Source organism: Pagrus pagrus (genome assembly GCF_965226575.1).
Source record: "Pagrus pagrus genome assembly, chromosome: 13".
Classification (NCBI taxonomy): domain Eukaryota; kingdom Metazoa; phylum Chordata; class Actinopteri; order Spariformes; family Sparidae; genus Pagrus; species Pagrus pagrus.
In genome coordinates this window covers 14,233,445-14,249,025 of record NC_140197.1, presented here as the reverse complement: position 1 = coordinate 14,249,025, position 15,581 = coordinate 14,233,445, and the positions used below count along the sequence as shown (strand labels likewise).

The window sequence follows — 15,581 nt, the reverse complement described above, 5'->3', positions numbered from 1 at the left end:
TGGGGCACACCCAAACAGCTTCAACAAAAGAAACGGTGACCATAATTTAAATCTGTTGAAATCTGAAGAACATCCTCACTCCGGTTCTAGTTTCTAACTCATGTATTTGAGGTCCTCTTTCACAAAGTGTGTTTTGTGCACCGTTTTATATTTGAACGGACGTATTCACATAATAGAAATGAATGTTTAATGTCCAGGCTTCGAGTTCAAAGAGGTAAATGTTTCACTTTATTTAAATGATTTGTCGTTACAGGTTAAGGAAGACCGGTCCAACTTCTTACTATTAATCACATAAAATGTGCTTTTCTTAAATTAACTTCTGCAACAGAAACAAAACCTTTTTACAATGTTTAATCTTACTTGTAATATATGTTTGTTAAGATTACACATGAATAAGAATAAATACATACAAACAAACAAATGATCCATAAGTTGTATTACATTTTAAGCTGTGTATTTTCAAAACAAAGCGTCGTCCGTGCAGCGTTCATCTCACTAGTCACTGTAACGCAGCGACCTCCTTTCACACATGCACACACACCAAACTCACACACTCATGCATTCACTTTAGCACCCACACACACACACACACACACACACACAAAGTACATGGACATAAAGTTTGCGGGTTTACACGTATTCACACCCACGTTTCACAAGCAAACCCCTCCACACACTCGCACACACACGCCAGCCTGGTGAGAGAGGAATCTGCTGCGTCAGTATCCAAAGAGTGTCTGGCCCAAATATTCACAACACAATGACTCTCTGTGTCCCTCTGCTCAGCTCACCGGAAACTCCTCGTGGGAACGGCGGGAAGGAGAAAAGCCTCCGCAGCCTCCCATGGGCCACACACTCAGGTCAGTGTGAGTGTGTTTGTGTTGCCTTTATTTAGCCTTCACCTGTGCTGGTGAGCTGTAATAAATGATTATGCTCGGGAGTATGTGTGTGTTTGACCGTGTGCAAATCTGTACGTGAGTTCTCCACAGTGTCGAGGTCCATATCTTCGCTTATGCTTTACATGTTTAAAGAGAGGTGGAGTTGTGGGATCAGGTGGAAGCGGTTGGCGAGCCTGTTGCAGCTGCTTGGGACGAAAACTCGTGATCACAGGGAGAAGGGAGGAGTCGGTAACGTAATGAGCAGCTCGTCGGCCGTCTGCTCCAAACGTTGTGCAGAGCAGGGGTGCAGTGTGAGGGGCAGGGGTCAGGGGGGATGTAGGTTCGAGTGACGCGCCAAGTCATTGGCATTGGTAAATGGGCTGGACGTACTCCGGGGGGAAGAAGCCCACGTGTCCATGGCAGCGGCCCCTCCAGCGCAGCGAATCGGAGCAGTCGAGGAGTTCGATGACGTCGCCGCGCAGGAAGCGTAGCTGGGAGGGGTGGTGCGGGGTGAAGTCGAAGAGAGCGTGGGCGTGATGAGGACGCTGTGGGAGAGAGAGAGAGAAGAGAACGTTAATGAAGAATTGGCTTCACAACTTTTGATAATTTTACAGGCTTTAATAAGAGATCTGTGTGGTAATTAGTGTCAACTTAAAGGAATAGTTAAGTCATTTTGGGAAAGTTTATTTAGGCTACTTTCTTGCCAAGACTTACATAGATAAGAAGAATGTTTCCGTTTCCCGTCAGCCTAGCTTATCATAAGGACTGAAAAAGGGGGGAAACAGCTCGCTTGGCGTATTTTGGTAGCTTTGGACAGAGTCAAGCTAGCTGTTTCCAATCTTTGCATCAAGCTAAGCTAATCAGCTGCTTGCTTTAGCTTCATATTTCCTGGAAAGGCATGACAGTGGGTGGCTGACGAAACAAAAAACGAAGTGTTGAACTATACCTTTAATCTGGTCTGTCTATGCTACCTTTTTCTCAACACTGTCAGTTCGTAGCAACAGGATAGAGATTTAGAAGTAAGTAAGGACATCGTTATGTAAATCTAGGTCATCAGTCCAATATGACACATAACTCAGAGTAATGTATTTGTTGAAATGACTAAGTTGACTTTTTTTGGCTACATAAGCGATTATGAACGGAGCAAAACAAACACCTCATGGAATAACAATAATTCCCAGATGTACAGTACGCTCCAAAAAGCAGTCCTTGTGTTCGGGTTAAAGGACCAGCTAACATTGTGTCCATTTAATAAGCAATGTAGTCTTCATTCCTTTAAAGTAGGCATATATTTTATTCATCTTTTTCATTTAACATTTATTTAACCAGACCACGGTCCGTCAGTCCTTTCCTGTTTAATATTAATATGATGAGAAGAGTCTGACCAAGACGGCAGCACACAGACAGAGGAGGAAAACGGACATTAAAGTAGATACTGCATGACGATTGATAATATTTGATCGATCAGTTATAAAAGTCACTTTATTGGTGAACCAGTCCATTCACGCCCTACCGGGGCCACTTCCCTGATTGACATGACAGGTGACAGCGGAGTTATATGTATTTTTTCTTATATAAGATGATGGTACATAGATAAATATTACCTGTCGTCAGCCTCACTGAGGACTCAGGACTCGTTAAATGTTCAGTTACTGCCTGCAGCTGGTTAGCTTAGCCTAGTACAAAGACTGGAAACAGGGAGAACCAGCTCACCAGGTAAAAAAAACTGCCTACCTCATCATGTTGACTAACTAAAATGTTAAAACAGAGCGTCTCAGATAGAGGGGGAGCACAGTGCTGCAGCGACACTATGAGAAAACTGATGTGTTTTTTCTTTATAAGAGCCTGTAGACCTACTCTAGCAGAAACCCATAATAAGTGTAGGGGCCTGAAAATGAGCATAAAACACCTCCTTTAACAAGAATGTGTGCCGGATTGTTTAAAAGCAAAGCTAGCTGTCTCACCTTGTTTCCAGTCTTTCCATTAAGCTGAGCTGCCGGCTGTATATACATCATTTACATGTACTAACATGACAGCATCAATCTTCTCCTCTACCCTTTGGCAAGAAAGCGGTTAGTTATAGAGGTTTTTTTCAAAAGTAAAAACTATATATTTCTGTGCAGCTTCAGGGACGTTTAATCTCAAAATCTGTGAAGACAGACGTGTCTTCACAGCGTGTGACACACTGACACACAGAAAGGCAGTGACAGGTAGACTGATTTAGCGAAGTAAGATGTTGGCAGAGAAATGTGACAGCCAGCCACGCAGATAAATAAGTCAGCAGGTTCTCATTTGGGTCACATATGACATTTTTATAGCTAGTTGGCACTTTGACATGCTGTCGAACAAACGCCCTCTGAGACATGACGACTTTCTTTAACCGTTATTTTGAGTTTGTCCGCGTACTTTAGTTTCGATAGTCTTAATAAGGGGTCCTGTAGATTATCGCTGCACTTTGTGCTTCAGATACGAAACATTTAAATCAGGCCACAACGGATTTAAACAGCATAAATGTGGAGGCCTGTAGACGAACAGAGAAACAAAGTAAGACACTGATACAGAGGCAGGTAGGCCCTCGATGTGTGTGAGGCTGAGTTGAGAGTGCACGCGTGTACACACACACATGCTAAAAACAGCGCTCTGTAAATCTGTGATGTTTGACGGGGACGTGCGTCGAGGTGTTGTGCTCTCTCTGTCTCTCTGTTTTTCTTTGAGTTCACAAGAGGAGTGTTTTTCCTCCCCCCTGATAGCCGGCCTCCTCTGATCTCTGTTGACTCGCGAAGTAAAAGCAGTTTAAGAGCAGCAGAATAAAAGCGGCTATTTTAAGGAGAGCGTCTTGAACTTAACTAACCTCGCCGAGCTGTCAGTTGCACTCCCACAGAGAAAAGTGGATGTGATATGAACTGGGAGGGAGCCGAGAGACTGAAAGGAATACCAATATTGTACTTTTCTTTCTTTTTTTCCCATCAGTATTAGTGTTGCAGTTCGGGCCTTTATTGCCGTTGACTGTTTTGTCTTGGACCAAGCCCTAATGCTGTATAAAGGCAACCAGGCAGAAGCACACACAAACACGCACCAACTAGACAGCAGGATCAGGATCAAGAGACACAGACACATTTATCAATCCCACAAATCTATAAAATCCTCCAAGACTTGTCTGTTATTCTTTCGCTGATCTCGTCTAGACCTCGATGTGTGTGTGTGCAAGTCTCTGTTTGCTCGGTGAGTTTGCATGTGCAGTCCTGCACCTTTTGTGTATATTGTGCAGTGGTGGTTGTTTTACAGGGGCAGGGGCAAAAACAAAAGGGGGCACCAGCTGTATGCGGGGGGGCACCAGCGCTCAGAAAGTCAGGATGTATTATAATGAACTGGAAGGGCACCTTATCAAGTTTTTTCTGCCGTCTTTGTCATATTTTATCTACCACAGGTTCATCCAAGAGCAAGAACAAACACACAGAAAAGACATACAGAAATATCGTCGGTCCATATCGGCTCTGCTCGGCCGCTTTGTGATCGTCATCCTGCCTCTCCAGAGCAAGCGCTGACAGTGGGACGAATTACTCTGGACTACAGCTTTATACTAGATTTGTCTCTGCGCACACTCGGCGCATTTAAGCGAAAAAGAAAAAAAAAAGCCTCTGTTTCCACTCGATGATGACGCGGTGTTAAAAAGAAGGCAAACTTTTGCATGAGGAGGCTTTTGTTTGAGGAGAGAGCTCCTAGACACGAGGACATTGTGGGGAAGTTGGGGAAGAGAAGTGAAAAAAAAAATATATAGAAATTATTTCCCATCCTGCTATGGCAAGATAAGAAGCGGTCGAGGGCCATGTAATGAGCTGATGCGGAATTAGTTTGGAAACCACACAATAGAAAGTACAAGACGCAAAAAGCGCTGCAATGTGATACTCAGATTAAGCCCGACCTCGACGGATTTAACTTTACGTCTGTGAAACTGACCCATATAGTCAAAAAGTAAGTAACTGTGATCATGTGGGGTGTCAGAGACAGAGAGGGATTAAAAAGTAGCGAAAACAGCGACGAGATCAGCTTAATTTCATCAAACGTTTACAGTACAGGGGTTGAATTCAACAGGATTTCTTTTTATAATCTAAAGGTCTAAAGGGAACAATGTAAGATCGAGTATTTTCCTTGTATTTTCGTGCTTTTAGTGTCACATCCTCACACTTCTGTGAGAGGGGAAGATGAAATGCTGAAGAAGCGGGTATGGCATTAATAATTTAGATGCACATAGAGCATACACAACCCGGTTACAAAGACAGAGAGGGGAGATGTGGGACAACTCAACGGGAATTTAGGTGTCGTGTACGAGGCGAGAAAAGGTTTACCGCGTCTCGCAATTAAGTTGTCTTGTTATCTCTCTGATGTCATTGTTTCTGTAAGGGAAACCTTAGCGGAGTGAGGACTGTGTTGTGGGCTTTGCAGACGTGTACTCGGTGAGAGAAATTCAGTGGGCGTTGGAGCTTTGTTGATGCCGAAGGCCAAGACGAAGCCCCCAGATAGGAAGACCAGCTGACCCTCGGTTTAAAAAAAATAAAAAATGACAGCGAAAAAACAGATCCGAGCTAAATGTAATGTTCCTAATGTGGGTCTACCTACAGCGTAGTGACGAAGGCTGACTTGAACTGTGTGTGACCGCGATGTGCTAAATGTCTTCGAAGCCATAGTGAAGAAAAGGCAAGATGGGGATTTTTTATTTTGCTCCCTTTGCTCTGCTGCCAGACTAAAAGATAAAGATGAAAACTGGCTGTACAAACACCTTCAGGAGAAACTAAAAGCACAGATTAAGTTAAAAAATATCAATTTAAATGATAGTCGAGCTATTTTGGAGTGATTAAAAACTGAGATGAGTCCAAAATTATAAAAGATTTAGAGTTACAAACCAAACATAATAAAATATAACTTCTTAGTGCAATTTATCATTTTTCCTAATTGCTTCCTCGTTGCCAAATCCTCGTCTATTTGCACTGTTACAATAGACAATACTAAATGTACAAATTACCCCTTGAGACTCTCATTAAAACAGTTGCAGAGTAAACAACGCTACAGAAATAAAAGCATGACTAAGCCGCTGTGATCCAACCTGGAATGACAGATTTCCTCTCGGGCTATGTAGCCATTGAGGTAAACAAAGCACCTCCATCACGCCACCCTCAGCTATGGGGCATGTTGTGAAGCAGATACACAGGACGGAGCAACACGGTGACCTAGAGTACATGAAAAAGTCTTAGCAAGTGTGCTAATTTTGGAATGAGACGGATACTGTATATGACCAACAAAAAGTCCTGTCAAGTGTTCTGGGTTTGTTGATTGGCTCATTTCAGAGTACAGTGTTTGAAGTCCAATGATGGATATAAAGTCCATTTTTAGGACTGTACAGTCATATATGTACACAAGGCCCGCCTGACACACAACGCTTGTTAGACCCTTAATATTAACACGGAATAACAAGGTGACCACATCCTTTAAACCTGAGGCAGAATAGCATAGAAAAAGTACCGTATGGCCCTAATGAACGCTAAATATATGCTGCATAAGTTCCAGTGCAACCTGAACACAGAGATTTCAGGAGGGAGGCAGAAATTTGTCCCAAACACACAAATGTCCCACAGACCCTTCAGCAGGGTTAAAGTCTGAAGGTATCTTAACTTCAGCAATAAGAGTTACAGTCTTTGAGTTAGAAGCAAGACTAAAAGAGGGATGATCCTCAGCTCATGTCTCAATGAAATGAACTTTCTGAGCCAGAAGTCACAGAGCAGCTACACAGGCGCACACACACACACACACACACACACACACACACACGGAGGACTTCGACATTCTCACACTTATTCAACCTATTTTCAAGTCTTACCTTCTCAGTCATACTAGAACCTCCATCCAAACTGTAAAATGTTTCATATCATTCATACATTATGAGTTCTGTTTAACTCTTCATTTCATATTTATTAGACCATTTCCCTCTTTTCCATATCTTCATAGTCCTTCAGCTGCTTCTTAACACAAAGTTAGACCAGCTATGCAGTTTAGCTCCCAGCCAACATCATTTTTCCAACTACTCATACTCTTTTCAATTTCCATCTTCTCATTCATACTATAATGTCCACATCTTTCATACATTAGTAGTTGAGTTTTTAAAATGTTGAATCCACTCTTTCCCACTTGTCCTACTCTTTAAACCAGGCAATTCAGTTTAGCATCAGCTTTTAAACGAACTTAAAAAAATCCCACGTCTTTCCAACATCATTGATAGTATTTAATTTGAAAAGCATGAATTTACCTTCTCTTGTTATTTTTGTAATTAATTTGTTCAACATGGTTTATACATTTTGCTTAACATTCTTTAATAGACTTGTTATTGCCAGTCATTGAATGAAAGCACAGTTAAATCACACTGCGCAGCATATTTAACTTTGAGTGTTATTGCTGCAGGCTTGTGGTAACATGATACATTTCTAGCAGCTGTGAAGATGTGGGTGGGGTAGCTAAGTTTGTTTTAAGAGGAACACCAGCCGTTATATTATCAAAATAACTGAAGAGACTCCAGTGGCTGCCAATATCTGATTATTCATGAGGAATACAGAGCAAATCCACTAACTCTGTACATCATAATCACACTAAAATATAATGACATGAATAAATGGAGTATAAAATAGCAATGAAATTAACAAGCATAAACAATTCAATCCGTTTTATAACAGCATTAAACGCCCATAAACAGGCGCGTCTGTTTCTTTGTTCTTTATCCAGAGCTCACATCTCTTTACTTTGCTTGAGTTTGTCTGAAGTCACGGCAGAGCAAAAGATCCAGTGACAGTGCGAAGACGACATGGACAGTGGCAGAATGATAGTTATGAATTAGCATTTTGACAAATGATTGCGATGTCATGACACCAGCTCCACAAACGTTGGTGCACGGTGCAGCTACATAAGCATGAGTACTTCAAAATAAAGTCCTGAAAGAAGTCCTGGTGTTTTTTCACGTGTTAGTCGCTCACATTAAAGAGATTTAGATTGCGACAGTATTTGGGTCATACAGTTTTCCATTCTCCCATGAGATTACTGCCTTCAGTTTAACTAGCATCAAAAACACCCTAAAGCTAAATTCTTAACTTGCACCTGCTCCAGCTGCATTTTTTCCGAGGACTGAACATACTGCGCAACGTCCCCAGTGAATTAGATCACGCATGAAGCTGTTTAGGTGTGAGGAGGCAGGATGCTACTAAACGAGAAAGCAAGTTGCGAGAAGCTGCTTTGCCGAAACAAAAATCTATTTCTGGGACCAAAAGTCTCCTGCTCCGCCGGGTGAAATACTGCAGCAGCCCGGCTGCTCGGCAAACTGTCTTCCAATAAATGAAGGTTACGAGGAAAAGCATTCCCGTCTTAGAAATGAAAATGAAGTTCTGAGAAAGAAAAGTTGATGAAGCGCCCAAATCTTGCTGACTTCAATGCTGCACTTTACTCCATTACACAACAGCAAGTTTATGAAGAACGGGGCGAGAAGAGCTCTCTGCTACTGGAGGAGCAGATTTATTGAACAAAAACTCACACATCACAAAGATCAATATGTGTGGATCATCTTCAAAAGAACATTAGATTGAGGCAGGCTTATGTGCTCAACACATTTTGACCAATCAGATTTACGGCTTTTGCCGATCATGCAGGCATGAAAATAATTAACTATACTGATATTTTTCTCTATATATATCATTAAAAGTATTAAAACCACATTCAGTTGTGCATTATGTGATTTCTCCAGGCAATGCATTTAAAGATATTACTTTGACCCCATTCTTTAAGGTTTTACGTCTAGTTAATTCCTGTCAGCTGTCATTCAACTGCAGGCTTCAAGCGGAATACAAATAAGATGGGAGAAAAGCGAAAGAAATAGGATATGCTGCTCCGCCAGAATACCAATACCTGCTTGAACATGTTATCCGTGCTCTGGACTGAGGAGGATGTATATGCATGTGTGCTATTTCCTCCTTTAGTTGAGCTCTATTAACAGCAATGACTCATTGGCTACTAAACTCCTCACTTCCCATCTGATTATCTCAAAAGTGCCCCAGAGCAGCAGTGACAGGCAACCTGCACGCCAGCACCTTTTGATGCAAACGCACTACTTTTGATTTACTTGCAGTGCATTAAACCAGCGGAGTCAAAGGCTGATGCCGTAAGACTGAAGGAAACAAAATGTTTCTATTCCCCCTAAAAATGGCCACACACGTCTAACAGAAGGCAAACTTGGTATATTTTTGAACGTAAAATCTGATCCGCCATTCAAAATAAATGAGAATTTGAAATTGCAGCTCTGCTTTTCCAACCTTTCCCACGTGGAAAATGTTGAAATCAATCAAAATGAATGAAGTAAAAACGAGTAGAGGCGAGCTGAAGAACTGGTAACTGGTGAGATAATGAGCTCATCGCCACAAATGACGAGATGCATCCCTAATGCTAATGCGACCTTAATGTAACTTGTCACTTCCTGTTAATCCTTGATTGAAGCATGCCCGGAAGCATTAAATGAGCTAAGTGCCGTATGTTATATAGAACGTGAGCTGCCAATACCAATGGGCATATTTTTAAAGATTCATGAGAATTGCAGTATGTTGATGTCCTCCAGTGTTGTTGCAGCTCAAGGATAAAAAATGTGAACAAAACGGATGTCTCTGTTTCTTTAAAAGTGAAATAGTACATCCTTCTCCTCAGTGTTATATTACTGAATGTCCGTATGCAGCCCCTGAGACAGTCGTCCCTGGAGCTGAATTCTCTAATGCATTGTATATTGTATCAGAGAATTACACATTTTATGGCACCAACAGCAAATGTAAACCGCATAATGTAAAAGTGCCTTATTCCTCGCCCCCGTGACACTTTGCACAAATTCAAGTCAAGTCACTTCACTGGAACCAACATTATTTTTCACAAGCTGTCACTCTGCTTCCCTGGCAACGCTCGAGTTTGACTGACAGCTGGAAGAATCATTATATTCCCACAAGGTTTTCATGCAATGGAGACGTTGTTCACTTCCCCAGTAAATAGGATGAACCTCTGATACGAAAAACTCGTCCACTCAGCTCATAGAACCCTTCGGCTCTGCTATCAGCCAGAAAGCTAACGTTACACTACATTCAAACTCAATAACATTGTGTGCGGTTGGCAAACAGCAAATATAAATAAACTAAAGGAAAAGTCAGAGGATCTCCAGAGGATTTATCCTCAGGCGACCATGATTCTCTGTACGACCCATCCCAGGTCCCATTGTTGGATTTCTGATTTTCCTGCCTATTTGAAATCAAATCTGCTCTCCATGCGGCACTGTTTTCTTATCCTGATATGACTTCCCATGTGACGTGCTGCATGTTCAGCACCCCTAATGAATGGCGGTCTGCTCTCAGGTGCCATGCAGTCTCCAGAAGTGAATATGATGGGATGAGTATTAGCACGTAGCTGGTGTTGCAGTGAAACGAACATGCTGTCGTGTCAGGATCGCTGTGGATCACAGCCCTCCATAACGGCCGGGTTCGCCTCTGGGTGCGGCTCTTCTGCCACTCCTAGGAATACTTAACATGCAATGTGATCCTGCCTGCCTAATGACTGCACAATAGCAACAACAACAGCTTCTCCCCAGGTGACACCATCATGGGAACTACCTACCCGTTGTTTTTATTGTCTTTCACTAAACCCTGAACAGAACGCCGAAATCTGGGATACGCCTAGTCGTCCTACAGCATTATTGGGCCCTTACAGTGCTTTTTATAATTAATCGATAGTTAATGTTCTTTACGAACTAACTTGGAGCATGCTCGAGTACCTTTTTCACTTTACTAAAGGAGCACAGGAATAGCTAATGTGAGAGACAACCTCAGCCCGGCTCGTTACGTGCCTAAACTCTAAAGTCAAAACTGGACTAAACACAGCTACCTAATGTTCTGTCCAAACTTGATACATAGCAACTTAATCATGACTGATACACATAATAATTGCCTCTTAAATCAGTTTTCTTCGCCGCTGCGGTGCTCACTCCCTCTGGCTCGGCGCCCGAGATGACTGATTTGGTTCCTGCTCCAAACCGACGGCAGTCCTGTGATCTTTCATTACAAGCTGCAACTCTACGTCAAAACCCTGCTGCCACAGTCACAGCTCCGGATATTTCACCAACATATGGAGCGTTCCCATAGCTGTCAGCTCCATTAAAAAAAGAAAACTGGTTATGCCTCGAAGTCACCGCGAAATGAAACATGAACACCTGGGTAGCTTGTTATGTGGTGCGATTTGACGACAGTCGGAAATAAACGCACTTTTTGTCAAAATGCTGCTTCACTGTGTCTTATAGTCCCATCAGATACTTAATTAAATCTCTTGCGGCTTAAACTGAAGACGGAAGACAGAGGAGACAGATGACAACAAGAACAGATGTGTTTTAAATGTTTTGAAGAAGAGACTGAAACTGACATAGCAAAAGAAGTAGTGCTAAAAGCCTCCAGTGGGTTTAGATGGATTCTAAGAAAGAAACGGAAAGAGCTAAACTTCATTTTGATCTGTCGCGTGACAATACGAAGGAAAAAGAACTTTTTCTTTTTAAATCAAAACAGTTGCAACTTCAAAACTATCTCCTCAGATTAAAAATCAAATGTTATTTTGGGGGAAATACTTGAAGAAGTGTAAAGAAAGTCTACATTTACCAAAATGTCACATGTGAAAATCACATTATGGGCTTTTTTCACATATGAATGGAAATGTAAAATGTAAATTTTTCCCTTGTGAAGAAAGAAAGAAAGAAAGAAAGAAAGAAAGAAAGAAAGAAAGAGACACAAACAACCAAACGAGGAGTCCCATGCTCACCCTGGCGAACTGCTCGGGGTCCCTCAGAAAGACGGTCCTCTCCTTGGCGATGCTGTTGCAATGGTAGAACTCCACCAGCTCGTTCAGCGAGGAGAAGACCTCGTCCCACACGTAGTACTGAGAACAGCGATCCTGCAGCACCTTGAAATGCTGAACGTGGTCCCCGTAACTGTGAAGTAAGCAGACAGAGAGGTTTAAAATAATTTCTCATCGTAAAAGAACACCTGTGGTGACAAAATAGTTAACATCTAGGTTTGACTATGTTAAATGAAATATTGTTTAGGGGTCGTCAAGTTTTTCAGATAAAAGCTGAGTGGTGCGTGGCGTGTAGGGACACTTGAAGTAACGTCTGCGTTGAGCACGCTGTTGCAGCGGCGGAGAGTGACAGACAGTCGGACATAATCAGGTCTGGCCTGAGTCCTGTCTCACAGTGTGTGTGTCTTCGCATCACAGCTTGCTTTTTGCATACAATTAATTTGGAGCAGCTTTGGGTCGAGACCAAAGTCTTGGCCTTTTGGGCCTCAAAGTCGCCTCTTTAACTCCGCAGCTGTCAGGGCTGGCACGCATTTCACTGCAGGCCAGGTCATTTGGAGTCAGCATTGTCTTATTTCCAATTTGAGTTTGCATTTTTATTAAGTTATCTTTTTACAATCAGTTACGGTACCAAAGGCCAAAGGAGGCGATAGGACAAGAAAAAATGGTGAAAACAAGTGATCAGACAGACAAAACGATACCAAAGCAGACAAATGGTTAATACATTCGCTACATACTGTACATGAAGAGAACACATAAATACATTAAGATTCAAATATAATTAAAAGAGCAAATAAAGTGAAGTGTCATGCCTTAGAAAATGAATGTTTGTGGATTATCTGTGAGAATCTCTTCTGTAGCACTGATTTAGTAACATTTCATATCAAATTTGAATGAATACATGTTGTCAGAGGAACACAATTGAGTGTAGCTCAGGAAATAATGAAATAAAGTCAGTGGCACAAACAAAAATAGCCACAGTGTTGGAGTGCATGCTTAGTTGTGATGATTAAAAGAGTTTGGCCAGTGTTCATTGGCAATCACACCTGCTCCCCGATCCTGCTCTACGGTGGTTGCTAAGTAACTTGCCAGCTTATCTTTAGAAATCTGGACATCTCACCATGATCGCACCGTTATATAACTGCATCCAATACGCAGCCGGAAGTCAATACAACTCCCCCATATGTCTAAACGCATCACGGAAGTAGGTGTGTGTGTGTCAAGCTTATGTTAATGATCGTTACAATCTCATTTCCCATGTTTGGAAGAAGACATGTAATCCTGTAAGAGGCTCATTGTTGCATCATTGGGTCGTAATGAAATGAAGCTGATTCCTCCTATAAATGGCTTTTGCTTTAGGACAGACGCAGTATAGCATTCGTGGTGTTTCCCACCAGACTCCTCCTCTGTCAAGTCTGACTGGCGCTGCTCCAAGCTCGAAGATGAGCATAAATGAGCATCGGCTTGTTTCTGCCAGAATTCCTCTCTCTATTCAGACGCTGAGCTCCATGAACAAGCAGGCCCGACTCCCCGATGACTGGATGGCATTCAGCTGCACCTCCACCCTGCCCTTCTTTCTCTGCCTGCTCCGCTTCACCCCGTGTGTCCTCATTTCTCTCCTCTCACCCTCGCTCGCTACCGCAGACGCGATGAAGCTGCACTGGAGTGTAAAAATAAATAGTCGAAAACATTCATTCAAGCTTAATGTAAAGTTTTTTGACTTATTTGCGGGTTGGCGCTGTACCGGCCTGTGTAGCCTTTGAGCATGAACTCGTCCTGTGTGAGCAGCAGCGATATCTGTCTTTTTTTCTCCAGCTTTTGCCTGTGGATCTGTATTCCTCTTCTCTATTATCTGACTTCTATCTAACTTTTTTCCCTCTCTGTCACAATTCCTCTTGTTATCTGCTCCACTGTGTCTAAGTCAGCCTCTCTCGATTCGGCCCTATCCCTCCGCCGACTCACGCGCACACACACACATGCACACAACACAAAATTGTGCTCGTCTCCATGAATGATCCCCATCAGCCCCACCGCTGTCCCTAGTTGTCTTATGCAATCTGCTGCACCCTACCGGTCGGGCTTCGCTACTGCCGCCAGCTGTGCAGCTGCTTGTCTGAGGGATACAAAAGCATTGTGAGCCGGGCCAAGTCGTCACCGGATGGCAAAGGAAGAATAAGCAGAATTTAGATCCTGTGAAAGGTGAATTGTGGGCCGTTTGTGCTAAAGACAGGATGTAGCCGGAGAAAGGACTTTCCCTTGAGGGGATTCACAATAATGTCGTGAAACACACCACACTTCGAAGGAAGGAAAGGGGAAATCAGTAAGCTCTACCTGTTCGCCACATCTAGCTACATTTCCTGCAGCTGTTGTTGCAACAATAACCCCATAACTAACAGGGACTTGGGCAAAGTTTATAATACAAAAAATGTCCTGATTGTAATGAAAATGTTCCAAATAAAAGTTTTAAAGTTCCCATATTGTAGAAAATTAGATTTCCATTCTTGTTTATAAAGAAGGTCTAGTTGCTTGTGAGAACTGACCAATCAGAGCAGACTTTTTGGAAGGGGGTCTTAAAGAGACGGACGCACAAAGGATGAATAGAGGTGCTGCAGCAATGGACATTGTGTTTTTTTTTGCATAAAAGCATGTACATTTTCTAGTAGATACCCAAAATAAAAATATGAACCAGAAAATGAGCATAATATGAGACCTGTAACATTTAAGGGTTAGGCCTATTTCCTGAAAGAGATTTCCATTCATCCAGTCATCCACTGGTTGTATGCTGACTGACAGTAAGGATAAGATGATGCATGCACTCCGATATGAAAACTCTAATCTTGCTCAATGTGATAATGATACAATAGAAAGTAGTAGAAGTAAAACTAAACAAAAATGCTATCACATATAAAATCAATGACAGCATTTTACTACAGATACTATAATGGTACATGAGACAAAAACCAATCTCCAATATTTATTCTTGTATTTTGCAAATCACATACAAACTGTGAAACCTCCTGCTGAGCCGGTTCTGAAAAAAAAAAAAAATCCAACCAAAAAATTCCTGGAGCGTCTCCACACAGTTGAATAGCTTCAAATATTCATGGAGCAACACTTAAACCACAACATCACATCTTCACACTCGATTTGCCCTGCAGTGCTGTGCAAAACACTACTCCACCTCTGTACCACTGGGGGTTAAAACACAAACTAATGCACTTTTCAGACCACATTTGAGATGAACTGTGGGAAAATTACAGCTAACAATCATAATGAAAACCACAAAATATTAAAATCGATACTACAAACTTGCCTCCCACATGCTGTTATAAGGTCATGAACAATGGAAATTAATAATAGTATTTCCATAAACTCTGACCTCTTCTTATTCATGGAAATGTATGTAAAATGATCCTGAAATACCTATTCCAGTCGAGCCCAAAGCAAATTCAAAGGTGACGTGGAATAATTTGGAGTACAGGCATGTTTTAAGGCTAAAAATAAGCCTTCCGATGAGCTACTACCTATGGTACTATCCTGGTGCCTGGCAAAAAATGCTATTTTATGACCTCAAAATACCCCTGCCTGAAAGTAACGGTGCAAAAACTCATTATATAGCTCTTTATTTCCTTATTTACACAAACTTTGTGCATATACAATAGTTGAAAACAAATGCTTCAGTGGGCTATTCAAAGAGCAAAATGCATACACTACATACACTTGCATAACTTCCAAGTTTAGGGCTTTAGAAGCTGTAATAAACATATATACATATATTACAGGATTTGAAATCTCATTGGCTACATG

The 15,581-nt window shown here is 41.9% G+C and overlaps 1 protein-coding gene across 1 annotated transcript in view; it reads right to left on the bottom strand.

Annotated features, from left to right (window-relative positions):
- Window positions 1–205: 205 nt before the first annotated feature.
- Window positions 206–15,581, bottom strand: part of grapa (GRB2 related adaptor protein a) — a 30,868-nt gene continuing 15,492 nt past the window's right edge. The window contains exons 4-5 of the mRNA XM_084370407.1: window positions 11,742–11,910; window positions 206–1,423 (exon numbers count right to left, since the gene is read on the bottom strand). Of these exons, the coding sequence (XP_084226533.1) occupies window positions 1,238–1,423; window positions 11,742–11,910 (355 nt within the window). The 3' untranslated portion in view covers window positions 206–1,237. The remainder of the gene's footprint in view (window positions 1,424–11,741; window positions 11,911–15,581) is intronic.